Source organism: Chrysemys picta, chromosome 1 (assembly GCF_011386835.1).
Source record: "Chrysemys picta bellii isolate R12L10 chromosome 1, ASM1138683v2, whole genome shotgun sequence".
Taxonomy (NCBI): Eukaryota; Metazoa; Chordata; order Testudines; family Emydidae; genus Chrysemys; species Chrysemys picta.
The window spans coordinates 158,508,776-158,527,376 of NC_088791.1; the positions used below are offsets into that span (position 1 = coordinate 158,508,776).

Sequence of the window (18,601 nt, forward strand, 5' to 3'; positions counted from 1 at the left end):
ATGCCGAAGAAAGTAGCTGAATTTGCCGGAAGTGTGGAATGTCGGAACTGGGCGGAGTTCAGGGCTCCTTTCTCCTCCTGCCACCCTGTCTTCTTTATCTCTATTCTTCCTTGTCCCCTCCACCCCCGGTTTTCCTGCCTTCAGCTGGCTGAGTCATACCTCCAATCTCTTCTGCCACATTTGTCTGCTTGACTCAGCTTTCCTCAGGGAGGCTTCTCTTGCCAATAGTGAGAAGATATTTTTGTCTTAGCTGTCTTTTACCATCCGTCTTTTCTTCCGTTTCAGTTTCACGCCCCACTTTTTTTTTTTTTTTTTAAGGTTCTCCTTTTATCTCTTGGCTTGTCTCTGGTTTTCTGTTCCCAATGTGTCTCATTTTTGCCTTTGACTTAGTAAAGAACAGTACAAAGTGGCAGTTACTTTACCGAAAGAGAAGACTGGCTCAAAATAGGTATAGATCTTTTAAAGAAAAATATCAGTAGAGTCAGAATCATGCAAATATTAGGTTTTCTCATAGAAAAAGACATGTAAAATAGGCATGTAGATTAGCTATGCACCTCTCACTCCTGATAAGTTTGTAACTTCTATTTGAAATGTAGTCATGTGTCTCTGTTTAGGTGCCTCCTATCCTACTGAGTTCCCTCCATGTCTCCGCTTGCAAAGAGAACTTATGTACATCATAGGTGTATTGAGAGGCCTACTGTAATTAATGTTTGGAAAGTGCCTCAAGATCCTCCCTGGAAAGGTACTGTAGGAGTGAAAAGGATTATAATTTGGGCAGGGATGCATTTTTCTGTGATTTATACAGGCCTGAGCCTACCATCACCACCATTCAACTAATAAATAATAAAATACTAGAACCTTCTTGAAACAAATAGCTCCTATTTCAAAGAAAAATGTTTGAGTGCGTCAAGATTATCTCTTGACCGTTTTCCAGTGATAGAATATCTCTGAGAACAGCAAAAAACAGAACCCACGCAGCACTTCCTGGCTGTGGTGGGGCGGATGGTTTCAAAATGATCACCTTTAGGAAGGGAAGGTAATCTCATACATCTTTCAGCTTGTTCAGACAGGCGGGGGCGGAGGTTACTGCTATGTTCTTCACATCCACGTTACAGTGCAATAGGCGGCAATGATACCAAATGCACAGAGAGGGACTAAGGGAAGGTTGTTCAATGCATTTACCTTTTTGGTGCTGGCAACCAGCATTGATATTCATCATAAGCATGCTTGGGCGGGGTTAATGACGGGATGCTACCTCTATGATGTTTAAGATTCAGGTTCCACTGGCCCGCTTGCTGTGTTTGATAGGTATAGCAAGTCCTGGCATATATCACCAGGGGAAGGATAGATTGTCTGCTTGTGTCTGTGCGAGTTTATAGATTGATCCAATCTGCTCTTAGGATACTCCGGAGACCAACAGTGTGCTGAAGATAACAGTCATCTCTTTTGGTGGGTGATATTTTACATTTGATTAAAATTGTTATGGTTAATGAAGGGGACCTACCTTTTCATTCTGTAGAACATTTAGCAAGTTGCTCATCATGCAAAGCCTTCATTTGCTGAGAATTACAGATATCAGTTAAACCTAAACTACCCTTCTGAAGCCAGTGGGATGGATAGGTGGAACAGAAGGTAGGCTGTGACCCACTGGGGCAGATTCATCCCTGGTGTAATTTCTCTGCAGTCAAAGGAATTACCAGAGGGAAGCATTTGGCCAATGTGTCTCATTGCTGTACACTTAGTTAATGTGTACAAAGCAGTATGTGGTGGTGGTGTAAGCCTTAGTAGTAGTGTTGCCAAAAGGCAGGTGACTATGCAGTAGTAACACATTTGCAACAGAGACGCAAAGTGTCTTGTAAGAAAAGGAAAGAAAGTAAAACGTTTCTTGATTACTTAAGTGCTGAAGAAGCAGCATTAAAAACAAAGCGTGGCCTACGGAGCTGACTTTAATTTGCACCAGGAAAGAAATCCTGCTCTCTGAGTTGCAATGTTTTGAATTGACCTTTTAAAATAATATTTCCCAGTGAAGTGGGATCTGATCCTGCAGTAACAATGACCTAGGCCCTGCTGCGATCCTCTTCAGCAGCAACGTTCCAGTCCGGGTTTTTCAGCATGCCCTTCAGGCAGGGGAATGTCCCTGAGATGCTCACTCTGCTTGGGAATTTCCACAGTGCAGAAAAAGTCCAAGTAACCACTCTCGTCCCTCTCCACCCCAACTTCCTCTCGCGTGTCACATCATTCCCCCATCTCCCACCTCCTGTTAACCATTGCAAAAGATAACTGGGGTCTGAATCACTGCAATAAAAAGATCCTCGTAGGTTACACCAGATCTGTTTGTAAATAGAGTCAGGTCTCTTCTCTTTTGACTGCAGAGTTAGCGGGAGTAGGGCTTCTGTGTGTGTGGAGAGGGGAGTTTCCTTGCTGCTGCTGCTTCTCATTATTACATCTCGGAGGAAACTGCTCTATCCTTTTCTCTCTCTCTCACAGACGTGGTAATTATTGAGGATCGGTTACCAGTGGGGAACAAAGTAATTGCTTATTCTGTATATATCTAAATCGCTCTACAGACATGAAGGTATACTATTATTTTATTATTTACTTTTATAATTTAAAAATTGTAATAGAAGGCATATAACTATTTTTCTCCCCTTGGACAGCCTTGGAAATTGCTTGTGCTATCATTGTCCAGTTATTTCTGTAGTGGAATACCAGGTATATTAAAAAAAATTATTTTGGCTAATGTTAACAGATGACAATCAGGAGTGAAGGAGCTTAAGTGAAGAGTGGGATTTTAAAGAGCACCTAAATAATTTAGGAGCACAATCCCATTGATTTTCACTGGGACTCATGTTCCTAAAATACTTAGGTGCTTTTGAAAATCCTACCCGAAATCCCCTTTGGTAACTATCATGGCTTGTGTAAAAATGGATGAAGCAGAGAAGCTTAGAGTATTAGATGAAAAGTTTCAGAGTAGCAGCCGTGTTAGTCTGTATCCGCAAAAAGAAGAACAGGAGGACTTGTGGCACCTTAGAGACTAACAAATTTATTAGAGCATAAGCTTTCCGAAGAAGTGGGCTGTAGTCCACGAAAGCTTATGCTCTAATAAATTTGTTAGTATTAGATGAGGCATCTGTTTTAGGAAGCAGGTGTTTCAAGTATCTTTGGCTACACTACAATTTATTTTCATTTGTGATTTACTAATGAACTGCAGGAGGATAGAGTGGAAGCAACACAGCTGCAATCTAAAGTGAGTAGCAAGTCATAATACATAATACAGAATGAAGACAAATACATATAAAGAAGGGAACTAAATATTTATCATGAATGGGAACTCACTGATTATTTGGAGGACTGAAACAAAGTTTATTGGCCAGTAGGAGCTTCTCTGGCTTATCACTTAATGTAAATTATTGACTCTTACATAGCATCCTATTCCATTGTATCACACATCTTATCAGAAGGTGAGGGAATGTGTTACAGAATTGGGCAAAGTGACTCTTGTAAAGGACAAAACATGGTCTGGATGCTGGAGAGAGCTGATACCTCTTTGGACAGAGTTCTGCTACCTGGAGTAGTTGTTCGGGGGTTGGATACCTTGGTGATAGGCATGGATAGGATATATTCTTCCTGTATAGTATCAGGGGGGTAGCCGTGTTAGTCTGAATCTGTAAAAAGCAACAGAGGGTCCTGTGGCACCTTTAAGACTAACAGAAGTATTGGGAGCATAAGCTTTCGTGGGTAAGAACCTCACTTCTTCAGATGCAAGTAATGGAAATTTCCAGAGGCAGGTATAAATCAGTATGGAGATAACAAGGTTAGTTCAATCAGGGAAGGTGAGGTGCTCTGCTAGCAGTTGAGGTGTGAACACCAAGGGAGGAAAAACTGCTTCTGTAGTTGGATAGCACAAATTTAATTGAGGGCAAAATCGGTCCCAAGACATACAGCTTATACCAGTACTATGTAACTTTTAACCACGCTGTTTGACACTTTCCTTGCTATGGCAAAATTTTGTCTGCTCACTGGCATTGGTTTAGAACAGGGGTCTAAAACACGCGGCCCGTGGGCCGCATGCAGCCCACGGAGCTCCCCCTCTGCGGCCCACCAAGCTCCCCGTGCACCCCCCGGATTTATTTTATGTGGCAGCTAAGCTCCCAGCTTGCTGCTCCCCAATGTTTGGGGCCGGGTCTCTCCCCCGGCCGCGCCTGCCACCCCCACGTGCACCCCCCGGATTTATTTTATGTGGCAGCTAAGCTCCCAGCTTGCTGCTCCCCAATGTTTGGGGCCGGGTCTCTCCCCCGGCCGCGCCTGCCACCCCCACGCGCCTCCCCCGGGCTCACTTGCTGCCCCTTCACCTCCCCGGAGCCTGCAGCTCATGCTGACTCCACTCTGCTCTGCCGGATTCTGGCATCACCTGCTGCCGCAGGGTCCTAGTGCCACCCTTCACTCTGGCCTAGTGCCCCCCTTCCCTTCTGCCCTAGTTCTGAGCCTCTCCAATGCCCCGAGCCTCTCCAGTGCCCCAAATCCCTCATCCCCAGCCCCACAGCCCTCACCCCTGCACCCCCTCCTATCCCCAAACTCCATCCCAGAGTCTTCACCCCCTACCCCCTGCCTGGAGCCTGCACCCAGCACCCAAACTCCATCCCAGAGCCTTAGGCAGATGGGGGTGGAGTTTGGGGGAGGGCAGGTTCTGGGCACCACCAAAATTTCTACAAGCTTGCCACCCCTGGAGGAGGCAGAGCAGGGATGGAGTGGTGGTGCAGCCCAGTGCACTGGGGGGCTTTAACAGAAGTAAATCTAACTAAGTGTGTGCTTTGTCCTTTGAGTGAGGTGCATTATTGGTGGAGCTTAGCACTTTCCAGGAGGGAGGGAGGAGGAGCAGGGAGCCGCCTGCTCAGGGGAGGAGGTGGAGAAGAGACGGGGCAGGGGCAGGGCCTCATGGAAGGGGTGGAGTGGGGGCAGGGCCAGGAGCAGCGAGGGGTGTGTGTGTGTGTCAGTGATGTGGCCCTTGGGCCAATGCATTAGTCCTCATGTGGCCCTCATGGTCATTTGAGTTTGAGACCCCTGGTTTAGGAGCTTTGTTATGATCAAATTTCCTGCTTCTTGAATTTCATGCAGACTAATAGATGAAAGCTGGCCAACTGAATCTCAGGAGCTCCCTTAATTCAGTAGGCTTTGGATCAGGTCCATAGAAGAAAGACTTCCTCCTCAACTTACCCTTCACCCATTACACCAAGGCAATGCAGTGCATATGGGTTGTGAGACTGGAAACCTAGGGTCCTCGCCATATTCCAATTTGAGTAGCTAATTCTGCCTATCTAAATTCTCCATGTCGTTTCAATTGGATAAAGACTTTTTCTCCTCTTCCAGTCCTAGCCAGTTGAATGGTGATACTGTGCTTTGTTAAACAGCTGCTGCAGCCCACTCCATAAGGTGACTTAATTTCATTGGTGAGCGAAGTGTTTGTGTGTTCCTAAGACACTATCTAGATGTAATAAGTTAAAATGTGTTTTCTGGAACACCAAGGCAGTGTTTACAAATCCTAGCCTTAATGTTAATTCCAAGTGGAATGCTATGGTAAAAATTGGTGAGCAAAACATTCAGCCACGTGTGGTATGTATCCCACACTAGTGAACAAGATATCCATTCCGGGTGATGTGACATTGCTCTTTGTCATGGGGAAATCTGCGTTTTGCTTATTAATTATCTATACATTATGGTGTCACTGCTGTGCGTGTTGCTTTAGAGACCAGTCCCTGCCCCGAGGCCCTTACAGTAGAAATGAGAGCGGGAACCTAATGAAAAATGATGATCACCTACAGCAGTTTGTGTGTGGAGGAGGAGTGCTAGCAGTGAATAAGGGGTATGGAGAAATTGCTTATGGGAAAGCATTACTTATAAAGAATTCAGATCAGCTGCATGGCAGTTGCGTAGTGCACAAGAGCTCTGATGTTTCTCCTCCCTACTGATCTTGGTTCTGTTTTGCCCACAGTCTGAGAGGCCAATCTTATTTCATTTTTGCCCTTAGTAGGGGCCTGATCCCACGAGGTGCTGAGCACCCTTAGCTCCCAATGAAGAAAAAAGGAGTATTAAGGGCATTCTGTACCTAACAGGTTTGGACCCTAAAATATTTACTGTGTATGAGCACTCCCAGTTTTCCTTTTTACATGAAGAATTATGTATGATCATACAACACACACAAACACAATCTTTTTTGAAGTCAATTTAGTTCTAGGCTGACACCCCTGGAAACCACCATCCACAAAAAAGGGATCAGAACAACTATAATGAAGTCAGAAGCAATACAAGGTTCCCTACGCTGGATTTTAGAGGTAAAAGGTGTCACATCCCATTTCCAATCCACTGAGCTGTTCAGTCTCCTTGTTCAAACTTAAAGCAAACTTATCTACTGCTTCTGAGTAGTCTCTGAAGAGAAAATAATCATATGCTTTAGCCTCCAAATGTTGTGATACTATTCAAAAGACAAGTACAATGTTATGTTTGACTATATTTTGGAGTGCTATTTAGAAATCCTTCCGGCACACAAGGGTGTGGCAGCTATATTTGTATAAATTGGCCCAAGAGCTTGCTGCGCCAGGCTAAATAAACTTATTCTAGTGTAAAGAGCATTTACATCAGGAGCCTTAGTACAGCAAATATTTGCCTAGATAATGGAATATGTTTGTGAATTGTAACATTTGTATTTCCACTTTAGACAACTTAGGCAATGTTCTGGTGATCCCATCCCAGAAATATGTTGATAAAGGAATCTTATCACTAACAGTTCATAGTTTACTGGTGTATATGAATCTAAAGTTTATAAGCTCTTGGGAGGTAAAGCACAGAGCATGATGGCCAGGAGGGACAGGGAAAAGGTTCCTCGATTCTGTTTTTGTGCCTCTTGGATTCTGGGGTCTGGGGCAGTTTCCAATGTGAGTTAGAGCAACCCCAGACACTGCTCTAACTTCCAGGAGTCTTGCACAGACACTTACGTGCTGCTCTGCAGCCCAGATTTGCCAGACCAAAGAGCACTCCCTCTAGCCACTCCCCCATGAATCCCTACCATAACTCCTGTACTTCTTGCTGTGGGCAGCATAGGCCCATATACAACAGTGCTATGTCATTCCTTGCAGAGGATATTCTGCTAATGGTGGTTGTGGCCTCTTTACATTCCCTTTCTGGGAGCAGGGGCCAGATTCTGGCTCGACATTGTTGCTCTATAGCGTTTCAAAAGTTTTTGAATCTGTGTTATGAAGAGTAAAATAGTACTGGTTCAAAGTTGGCTGGCAAAATCATGTCTCTTAAACTGAATTCATACTGTCATTATTAAAGAGTGCTGTGGTGCTGAGACGTAACTATGATTAAGCTAACTGGTTAATTGTTACATGTCTAAGTAGTTTCAGTGATCAGGAACATCTAGTCAAGGTAAAACCAGATCTACCTTATGTCCACCAATATTTGACCAGTATAAGACAGCAGTTTAAAGTGAAAGAAGGGAGAAGTTATATCTTTTAAAGGAGATAATAATGCACTGCTTCATTTTGTACAGTGGCCAAATATTATAGAAGTAAGTGTGGGTATTTACTTGTGAATTTGTTTATTAAAGCAATGTTTCAGTAAAATGTTTGTTTCCAACTTTGGCCACTAGCTGGCATGAATGGTACACTGCATAACTGCATGACTTGTTCAGAAAAACAACATTGGCTCTTGCTGTCCTGGGTCAGTGGTATTTTTTTTGACCAGCACCTCATATTGACCGCCTATAACTGATGAGTATATGAGCCCATTTGAGGTTCTATAATAGGGAAGCTATCCACTGCCTGAGAGTTTGTTGCACTCAGTAACAGAAAATGAAGGTGGTACAATTCTATTTGATTGTATTTAAACTGGGTCTAATATTCTGACCCTAATTTACACCTGCCCTGTGGAGCTGTGTTGCATTAATGTGCTGTTAGAGCCCCACCAGGGGAGGCTGGTAGTGGCATGTGCTGAATTATTGCATTGACTGGACCTCATGCTCCTGCCAGTGCCTCTCCCATTTTTGGCTGTGCTTGCTCTATGTTGGTCCCTCAGAGGAGTAGATATTCCAGCCTCTTTGTGCCACTATCGTGTCCTCTATCCGAGGAAAACTTTCCAATACTGGACACGTTTATTGGGGTCTTCGCCAGTGGAGCCACCAGAGATCCTGCTTGATGTTCAAGACCTTTAGCATGATGGTTTTAATATCTAAATGTGGCAACATAACAGTCATTTTATGTATGTGGAAGTTACTGGGAAATGACAACACCCTTTATAAGGTTGCTGTGAGCCAGCGAGCGGATCCTGTGCAATAAATGGGGGTATGTGTTACAGAAAGGGTTTTTGTTTACAGAGCTCAGTGGAGTTAGAAAGACCTTAATCTACCTTAGCTGAATATAGGCTTTTATCAGAGGGCCTAATAAATAAGATGTCCCTGTAGAAATAGCTACTAATAAACATAGTGTGGCGCCTTGAGTGGATTTTGGATGCTAGGACAGCAACAGGGATTTAGACCTCAAATACCTTTAGGGAATAGAGCGGAGAAGAAAAGCTTAGAAATAGAATAGAAAAATCAGTAAACCCTAGTTAAATCAAAACAAAAACCATATTAAACTGAAGCTAGATTTTATGTGACATTCTTCATGGGACATAGAGCTCCACTTAAGTTCACCCAAAGGTCATCACTCTAAGGTATCTTTACTTATTTACTATTGTGGGTTGCATCTGCAGCTCTGTATGTGTTATGTGGGCCAAATCCACACCATATATATACAACCTCTAGGGCCCTGAGGATGTCACGTGGGCTGTAGCAGTGAGCTGATTGGGCCACAAGCGGCCCGTGGGTTGAGAACCCCTTCCCCAAGGTAATATTCAGGGAATATTCTCTTCTCTTCTTATGTGTTTTTATAGTGCTTAGCACAATGGGGCCATGATCTTGACTGGAACCATTGGGAGCGTCCACAATACAAATAACATAATGAATTTGATTTTGTGTGAAAGGTTTTTTTAATTAATCTTCTCATTTTAATGAGAATGTTATTGATAATTGCAACATGATCTAATTATTTGGATTATATACTCTTCACATGTAAACTACTGTGTGTTTGTTAAGAGAAGGGAAACACATTTGCAACAATAGTTAAAACAAAACACCCACCCACACCTAACCACTAAAGAACTAGGTAACACTCAAGTACTATGTACAATATTGACCTTTTGGTGTAGGGCAGCTATAGATATGTAAAGTCTGAGCAGTTTTCAGAAAATTACTTTAGGGAGTCATTCATCAGTTACCAAGTGTGCAAAGAGTATTTTGGGGTGAAAGGATCTCACACGCTTTTGTAGTAAAGTCATGTCTATGCTATGGGACTATAGGGGCATAGCTACGGCGCTGTAGATGTAGCCTATGGAAACAGGGCTTTTCCATTGCTGTAGGAACACTACCTCCCTGAGCTATGGTAACTAGGTCAAGCAAAGCATTCTTCTATTGAACAAGCTGTGTCTACACTGAGAGTTAGGTTGACATAGCTACAGCCTTCAAGTCTGTGGATTTTTCACATCTCTAAGCACAATAGCTATGTTGACCTAAAGATGAAGTGTTGACAAGACCTAAGAAATAGTGACAATAGCTACTTGCTATCAGTGCAGCATTATTGAGTGTGCTGTTGAATTGTACATGGTTCGGGAAAGGAGAAAAATCATTTTGCTGCATCTATAAAATCTATGACCTGATTTTGCAAACCTAAATCCTACTGCAGTCAACAAGAATGTGCACACATGATAAGACTGCTCATGGAAATATGTGAATTTTAAGCTTTATTTGACTACTGTGTTTCTGACATTGGTGTGAAAAGTTTGTATGGTAGCTGCTTTTGTTTCGTAGTTTACACTGCAAATTCTTCAACAGTTGGTCAGATTTGAGTGTACAGATTAAATACATGGTTCATTCCAAACACCCCTCCTCTTTCACCTGATAGCAAAAAGAAAATGTGGGTAATGAAAAGTAATTCCTCTTCCTCCTTCCCCAGTTTGTTTATGTATCCTTGTGTGGTATCCAGTGTCATGTCAGATGGTCAAAAGTCGAAGTTCCCCCAAGCCCATGACTCAGTGGGTTGATGCGGTTATGATTAGCGGTGCACAGGAGAGGGATGTGGCTGTTGTCACTCTCTGACACTCAGCAGCCCGGAGCGTCGCCACCCAGCACGAAATGTCCCTTGCTGTAGGAGCGGTGGGCTGTGCTGCTTCTGGCTAATGAGTCACCCACCAAAGCGCTGAAACCAGGCAGGCCGCGCTAACCAAGCGAGGCCCCGGAGCCAGCGGGGTATTGCCCAATCCTGGGCATTTACTGGAACTCCCGCCCTCGACAGCGCATCACGCCCGGCCGCGGCCAATGGCCTGCGCGCCTGCTGCTTCCCCGCCGGGGCGGGGCTGCTATTAGAGCCACTGCCTCCCCCTCCGCCTCCCACTCCTCGGCGCCCTTGCTCAGCCCGCGGTGGCTGCTGCTGCTTCCCGCCAGTTTCCCCGAGGACTATGATCGTGGACAGCAACCGGGAGGCGCCGGCCGACGGCGACTCCGGCTCCATGAGCAGCCCCCTCAACCTGGCCTATTTCTATAGCGCCTCCCCCTACTCCAGCGATGGCAGCTGCTCGCCGGCTCACTCCGCCCCGGGGTCGCCCGGCTCCGACTCCGAGCTGTCCGTCAGCAGCGGCAGCAGTGGCGGCCGGAGGAGGGACTCGCTGGACGGCGTCCGCCAAGCCCTGCAAGGTACGCGCCGGCCCCCGCAGCCCTGCCCGGGAGAGAGACGCGCTGGCGCTGCCCTCCCCGGTGTTTCCCCCCCCCCTCCGGGGGGTTATTTATTAGCCGCTGCGAGCCTGGGTATGTAGAGCCAGCCCGTAACACGGGCCCCTCGAAGGCAAAGCCGAGCCTCAGCCTTCACCCGGGCACTGCAGGGGCACGGCCGCAGTCAGCCGAGCCGGCTGCGGTGCCCCCACGCCGTGCCCTCCTCCGCCCCAGAGGTGGCTGCATTGCAAGGGCGCTGGATTGGCCGCAGGGCTGTGTTGATCTTCCGAGGGGAAAAGTGCTGCTTCAAAGTCAGCCGTGCAACTGACGCTTGCGTACCTCCCAGGCGTCTCCTGCGGCTTATTTCCTCTTCTGAGGAAAGAGGCTCATGGTCACTTAAAATCCCTTGTGTTTCTATAGCACCTAGATCCCGAAGATTTAAGAAGCTGTGATGGGTAGAAGATCAAGTGTAAATAGTTGCAAGTGTGGCTTTGTGCTGTTGTTGCCTTTTTCCTTTGCCGCCCCTTAATAATTTTTAAATTTTATATTGACGTGAGGAGGGGAGGGGTGTGTACAACCACTGTATAAAGCAAGTTGGTTACAACAAGGGATACTTTGAAAACGAACGGCTGCGAATTCATAACTGTTCGAGAATTGAAAGTAGGCTAGGAAGAAAGTTCTTTAGAAGAACTGTCATTTTGAAAACACCCTTCAAATGGGGGAAGAAACTACTGTATATTTTGCACTGGATGATTCATCCTCTAGTCTAGTGCATCTTTTATAGGACAAAATCCTGTGAGCTCAGCAGCCTTTGCTCAGTAGGTGGGGAGGGCACTTGGCACTTCATAGTAGGATGAGGCCCGTAGAGCCAGACTCTAATGCCCTTTACTCCTGGTAAGTAGCACCTTACCCCACAAGTAATCCCATTGACTTCAGTGGAATTCTGCATGTGGAGTAAGGGTATCATATAAGCACAATCTTAATAATCTTGTTGATATTGTCTTTTTAAAAACGAAAAATCTTCTTTGTGGGTAGGAGTGACCTTGTCAGCCTGTTTTCCTCTTCATACCTCCACTCAAAGGCCCTGTTTCTGGTTAAGGAAAGCTGGGGCTCTTGGACTGTTTGCTGGGATGAGGTGCTTTGAAGACCATAGAGAGACTCCTACTTGACATCAGTGGTCTTTGACTCAAGCCCTTTATTTCCTCTTTTCCCAGACAGAAATCCCAGCTCCTGCTGGCCAGGGAAATTTGGATCTCCAGTTAAGACTTCAGTATATAGATTTTTATAGACTAGATTCTGTACTTTCCTTATCAGGTCACATAACTTCCTTTTGCAAGTCGAATGCCTTAGGTCATCATTTCCTGTCTTCTACTTCTGTTTTTGTAGCTTCAAAACTGATTTAATTTTAAAGAGGATGTGAGACAGAAGAGGTCAGGCCGGGAGTGTCACAGTTCTATTGTACTTCTAACAAAGCAAGTTTTCTTTCTTAAAGCTTCAGTTTCGGTCACTATGGAGATAACAAACACAAGTAATTCTGAAAATTATTATACAGACTCCTGTAGCATTTTGACATCTAGTATTTTTTTTATATGTAATAGATTGTGGCAGGGGACAGTTTTTTTTGTTTTTTTTTGTTCTTGTGTTTGTACAGTGCCTATGAGTGGGGTCCTGCTCTGTGGCTGGGGCTTCTAGCCACTATGATGCTGATGTGTTATGTTATTTCCAGCTTGTTTACCAATAAGAGTTGGGGTTTGGAAGACTCCGGAGAAATAAAATTCAGACAGCTTATATTCTTCTGAAACACTGGCTGGCAAGGTTCTGTGCAATATATCTTTATGTCAAAGGACTGTCTGCATTTTCAGTTGAAAGCAGAGTTTCAAGTTATTTTCCACAGTTGTTTCTTGATTTGCCTCCTTGGGTCAGGATTGTGCCGATGCATTAATTGTGTTTTTGTTTTGTTTCTCAACAGCTGAACACCACATGGGGGGAGGAAAGCAGCACAGAGGACCTTTCCAAGGGGTTCGTGTAAAAAATTCAGTGAAGGAGCTCCTATTGCACATTAGAAGCAACAAACAGATGTCCTCAGGCCATGTTGCCGATGAATTCAAGGTAATTCAGTATTTTTGATGGTATGGGTCAAATTCAGCTCTGGCGTAAGTGAGTTCAGCTCTGAATGAACAGATGTACCACCTGATCACACTAAAACCAAATTTGGCTCCTTGCTGATATCCATATGAGCAGAGGTATTTTTCTCTCCCAAAATAGGAGGAGGGAAGAGGTTGTGGTTGGGAGGTCATTGGAAAGAAGCCAGCAGGTGGTTTCACTGTGCTTGCTAAAAGAAACACATTTTGAAAGTCTTTTTTGCTTACAAAACTTTATTTTCCAAATGGAGCACACACAAACACACACTTACATTTGAAACTATGAAAACTCACTGTGCAGTCTGATAGAATTCTGGAAAGGGTTGAGGGGCATGGCCTTCTGAGAAGGGAACTATTATTTAATTGCTTGTCAGAGCTGATGGCCTGCTCAGTGCTATACAGGACTCGAGTGAAGGTGGGTGGGTGGTGTGTTCCCTGAGGAGCCTGCAATCCAATAGACAGAAACAGGAAATGAGACATTGGGAAGCCCAGAGAGAGGAATATCTTAGTGTGTCTTGATTTTGATTTTGTTTTGTTTGTTATGGACATCCCATAAGAATCTTCAGGAGCGATTCTCTTATGGAAAAGCCCTATAGAAATTAATAGGGATGAAGCTGATGGGTTTTAACGGAATTTTCTCTATGATCCTATGGAATTTAATAGAATGTATAGGTTTTTTTGAACCACTGTATCAGATTCTATAGCCCGGATATAATTCTGGTACATTCTATAAGATGGTTCAAAAAGCCTATAGAAAGGTTATAATTTTCTCTAAAATTCTGTAGAACTCTTTCATAAGAGTAGGCTTAAAAATAAAGGATTGTTTTCTTCATCCAATCTGATGGAGATTAAAAAATGAAAATATGGTCAGGCCATCACCTGTTAGGGCTGCTTTAAGGGACAGGGGGATAGTTAGTGTTTGCATTTTTCTCTTTTTTTTTTTTTATTATTATTATTATTATTATTTAAAGAGCTGCTTTTAAATTGGTTTTGGCTTTTTTAAAAATAATGTACTTATTTTCTACATAGGCACAAGCAGGATTGATGAACTACGAACAGTTTACAGGTACAAGTGTTCTTACTTTTGTATGCCTCTGCGCAATACCTGTATAAATACTTTAGAATATTTGCAAAGTAGATTGCAAGAGTAACCTAAAAACTGATTGTAAATGCATTTTCTTTGAACAGAGTTGAAGAACATACTCGCTCATAGTGGTAAAAGAAAGGCTCATGAGTCTCTCTGTGATGGACCCAGTTACAAAAGACCAGCTACTTTCCATTCTCACCTCTTGGTAAATACTTCTATAATATTTAACATTAAATTATTTTTCCACTTGGTTTGTGTAATAGGAAATGGTCAGCTAAATAAATTTTTTTAACATTTTTTTGTTTTAATTTTTCTCCAGACACCACCACAAACACCAACCTCTATGGATAACATGGAGGATGCCCATAAAAATGAACCAAAACACGATAACGGTTCTGACATGCTTCAAAACATTATAAATATTAAGAACGAGTCAAATCCTGTTTCTCTGAACACAGTGCAGGTCAGCTGGCTGCACAGCATATCTAACCATAACTCACCAGGGGAACGATATCAGGATATCCAAGGGGCACAGGCTTTCTCCCCATCTGAGAAGTACCAAGCCTTCCAAGCGAATAGTCCCCAACAAATGCTGGATCCATCCCAGAATTACCAGTTTTCTTCCTCACAGACCCAGGATTTGCCACAGAAATATACTCAGGATTCATTACTGGAATACAGGCCATTTTCTGGCGATGACCAGTCCCCTACCTACCAACAGAATGTCTTTGAAAGCCATGAACTGCCGTATTGCCCAACCCAAAGTTTTGCATCTCTCTTGAATGATTCTGAACACTCGGAGAATATACTCCAGCCTCTAGCCACTGCCCCTCAGCAGTCCGATGTCAGTGCCCACGCTCAGAATTTCAGCCTAGTACCAAATAATAGCTGTAGTACACTTGATGGACACAATTCATCTTTGGCTACTCTGAATGTCTCTCTACAACACCGAGGTATTGTCAGAAACACGACACAACTGGGCAAGTCATTCTTTCAGTGGCAAGTGGAACAGGAAGAGAACAAACTGGCCAACATCTCTCAAGAGCAGATCCTTGCAAAAGACTCGGATGGGGACACGTGAGTATTGTTTATTTTACCACTGCTAAATTAGAAGTGTGTGGATTGTTTATGCTTGACTGTCTGGATTGTTCAGTTGGAATGGGATTCCTTTCACGTATTAGCAGTGGGTGCATATTGAGAATGTGATGGCTTCTCCTATTAAATAAAGGTGGTACAGTAATATTGCCGGTACCCAGTATTCCATATGATTTCACTGTTCTAGAGTCTGGTGTAGATCATTGCTTACATGAATTAAAACGAAAGCACAAATTGCATGCCATCATTGAATGTGGAATGCTTGTAGCATATATATCCTGCACTTGTATTTCTCCAGTGCTACGTCCCCCATTCGCACAGTTAAATTGTAACTCTCTGTATTTGTGCCCCTCCCTGCAGGTTCCTTCACATTGCTGTTGCCCAGGGCCGACGGGCTCTTTCCTATGTTCTTGCTAGAAAGATGGCTGCTCTGCACATGTTGGATATTAAAGAACACAATGGCCAGGTGAGGTTCTCCATGTCCCAGCCTCTTGTATGTGCTTCCAAATGCTTTACATTTCCAAGCCCTAAGCCAAATGCGGTGGAATGCTTGTTAATATTAAACCTGAGGTTGAGCCTGCATGCCACCTTGGGCTGTCACCAGTTCAGTGGATTACCCAGAACCAGTAACATTCTGTTCTTGGAGTTGTTTGTCCAAGCTTCCCAGTGTCCATAAGCATTGTTTTATTAATAGTTTTGTATTCGGGATATTTTTAGTACCCATTTCCTGGTAGATAACAGCTGACTAATATGTTAACTTTGTTTCTCAATATTTGCAGAGTGCCTTTCAGGTGGCCGTGGCGGCCAATCAGCATCTTATTGTCCAGGACTTGGTTAGCTTGGGGGCCCAAGTGAACACCACAGACTGCTGGGGTAGAACGCCATTGCATGTTTGTGCTGAAAAGGGGCATTCCCAAGTCCTTCAGGTAAGAGTCAGAAAGGCTGTGAAGCTTTTCCCTTTGCCTTCCTCCCAATCCCTAATGGCTTTACAGTCTTGTATGACCCTTCCCAGAAGATTCTGAAAACAGTCCTCTGGGCTGCCAAAGTATTGTCAACAAGCTTTTATAAAACCTGCAGCTTGCTTTAAGATGATCTACAGTGTATTAGGCCATTACTGTGGAATCCTGTAGTACCTTTTTATTTAAAAAAAAAAAGAGTATTCTCCTTTAATATTATCGTTTCCTTTTTTATTCCCAACACACTGTTGTAGCAAGGTGTCATAAATGCTTTAATTACCAATATGTCTTTTGGATTGAACTAATGAGTACTTCATCCCCACTTTTGTAGGCAATCCAGAAGGGAGCCGTTGGAAGTAGTCAGTATGTGGCCCTTGAGGCGACAAACTATGATGGTGAGCAGCTATGAGTGGTGGTTTTTTTTTTTTTTTTTTTTAATCCAGAGTTGCTGAGTCTTGTGTTTCGTAGCCGCTGACACACATGCTACACTGGGCAAAAAGCAATACAGCTAGGGGCGTCAAATGTTTCTTTCCCACCTGAAGATAATTGTGATTGGCACATCAGCTAGGTTTTCCTAAGCAAGTAGAAACTATGTTAGTTTCTATGAACTTACTTTCTTGGATTCTGCACTACTTCCACATTAACTCTGGTGGATAAATGTTTAAAACGTACATCTATCTAGTTCTAATCTAATAACTGGTGTGGCTGAATATCGAGGAAAGAATAAGGAATACAGAGCAAAGGAATTAACCATCAATTCAGCTGAAAGCTGTTTAATTGAAACTTGCTCTGTTAACAGTTTGGTCTAAAGTACATGTTATAACGCAGTCTTCTGAAAATCAGTTCTTCCATTAGTCACCTGCTGGGAACTGGTTACTGTTTAACCCCTGACATCACAAACACAGAGCAGCACAAGGACATCTGGTGTTAGTCAGAAAAGTGGAACCACAGAAGGGAGCCCCTTTGAAACAAGCTGCCTGTCCAGTGGTTCTTTACTGTTTGCTCATTGAATTTTTTTTAATTTTAAGGGTTCACAGCTTTGCACTGTGCAGTGCTGGCCCATAATGCTGTGGTGCACGAACTCCGGAACAGTCAGCCGCCGCACTCTCCTGAAGTCCAGGAGCTTCTGTTGAAAAACAAGAGCCTGGTGGACACCATCAAAGCTCTGATCCAAATGGGAGCCTCGGTCGAAGCAAAAGTAAGAGCAATAATTCCTTAACTGGGCACTGACTGGTCTCAAGAGAACTGTCCAAGTGAAAAGAATCACTTATTACAAATGAAGCAGAGCTAATAAAAAAAAAAGCATCAAAGCACAGTAGGATCTAATTTATGTGATTGGAATAGGAATATTACATTTATTCAGGCTAGGCAGTGCAAACGATGCATATTAGGAGAGGAGTGACAGCTTAATTTTTAGATGAACTAATTTTTGCTGTGCTGGTAATTCTGTTTTATGAAAAGGGAAAGTCATTGGAAGCAGTGTAATATATCCATAATAACTAGGCACTAGTTTCGCACCGTTCTTGACATTTGAATTTGAGTTAAATGCTGATCCTGTATCCAGTTCAAGTGTATAGTGGGCCAGTTTGTCAGCTGGTGAAAATTTGGCATATCGCCCTTGCCTTCAGTAGAACTATGCCAATGTTAACACCAGCTGAGGGTCTGGAATATTTACTTTTTAAGAATTAACTCTGCTTTAATTTTGGATTAATTTTCAGGGTGTTCACAGAATTACAATACCAGTGGGGTGGGAAAGGCAGGTGTTATTTCCCTTTGTTTTAAATATCCAGGTATGTTTGTGTTCTCACAGTGGAACCACCAAATGTCCAGCATGTAACACTGAAAGTTTTTGCTTTCCTTTTTGGATAGGATGGTAAAAGTGGTCGCTCGGCTCTGCATTTGGCAGCAGAAGAAGCCAATCTGGAGCTTATTCGTTTCTTTTTGGATCTACCCAACTGCCTCTCTTTCGTTAACGCAAAGGTAGGGTATCTTTCTTGAATTCAGCAGTAGAGTAGAATGTTGTTGTATGGTAATGGCATTGTGTGTACACTGTGGTTCATAAACCTTCCTATCCTTAATAGTGTTACTTTCTTGATTCACTAGGCTTACAATGGCAACACAGCACTCCATGTGGCTGCCAGCCTGCAGTATCGGATGACTCAGTTGGATGCAGTTCGACTGCTGATGCGAAAGGGAGCTGATCCAAGTGCTAGAAACTTGGAGAATGAGCAACCAGTTCACCTGGTTCCTGATGGCCCTGTAGGAGAACAGGTAAAAAAAAAACCCTTCAAATTCTTTCAATCCTTTTCCTGGGATTGTTGGCAACTGATACAAATCAATGACTGTTCCTTAGAAGCCCTCCCTCTCTGTAGGTCCTGGATGGGAGACGTAGCTATCAACACATATGAGTTCTCATTAAGATGAGACCCTCCCTGTCTTCTTTCCTAAGAGAGCAGAATAGTGTGACCATTCTGAATAGGACAATTGAGTATTCCAATAGCCCTATCCCCTCATTGCAATGCTCTTC

At 43.6% G+C, this 18,601-nt stretch overlaps 1 protein-coding gene across 9 annotated transcripts in view; it reads left to right on the forward strand.

The window, feature by feature from the left end:
* The window catches only part of NXPE3 (neurexophilin and PC-esterase domain family member 3), a 70,198-nt gene that overhangs the window by 49,275 nt on the left and 2,322 nt on the right, over positions 1-18,601 (forward strand). For 7 of the 9 annotated variants that reach the window (XM_042853398.2, XM_065573899.1, XM_065573896.1 and 4 more), the window contains 10 exons: positions 12,765-12,904; positions 13,966-14,002; positions 14,125-14,228; positions 14,343-15,100; positions 15,479-15,584; positions 15,898-16,044; positions 16,406-16,469; positions 17,103-17,272; positions 17,944-18,054; positions 18,178-18,345. In XM_042853398.2, the coding sequence (XP_042709332.2) occupies positions 12,765-12,904; positions 13,966-14,002; positions 14,125-14,228; positions 14,343-15,100; positions 15,479-15,584; positions 15,898-16,044; positions 16,406-16,469; positions 17,103-17,272; positions 17,944-18,054; positions 18,178-18,345 (1,805 nt within the window). Of the gene's footprint in view, positions 1-2,463; positions 2,576-10,464; positions 10,781-12,764; positions 12,905-13,965; positions 14,003-14,124; positions 14,229-14,342; positions 15,101-15,478; positions 15,585-15,897; positions 16,045-16,405; positions 16,470-17,102; positions 17,273-17,943; positions 18,055-18,177; positions 18,346-18,601 lie in introns of those variants that run through there. The other 2 variants (XM_042853404.2, XM_005283577.5) reach the window with 2 other exon arrangements.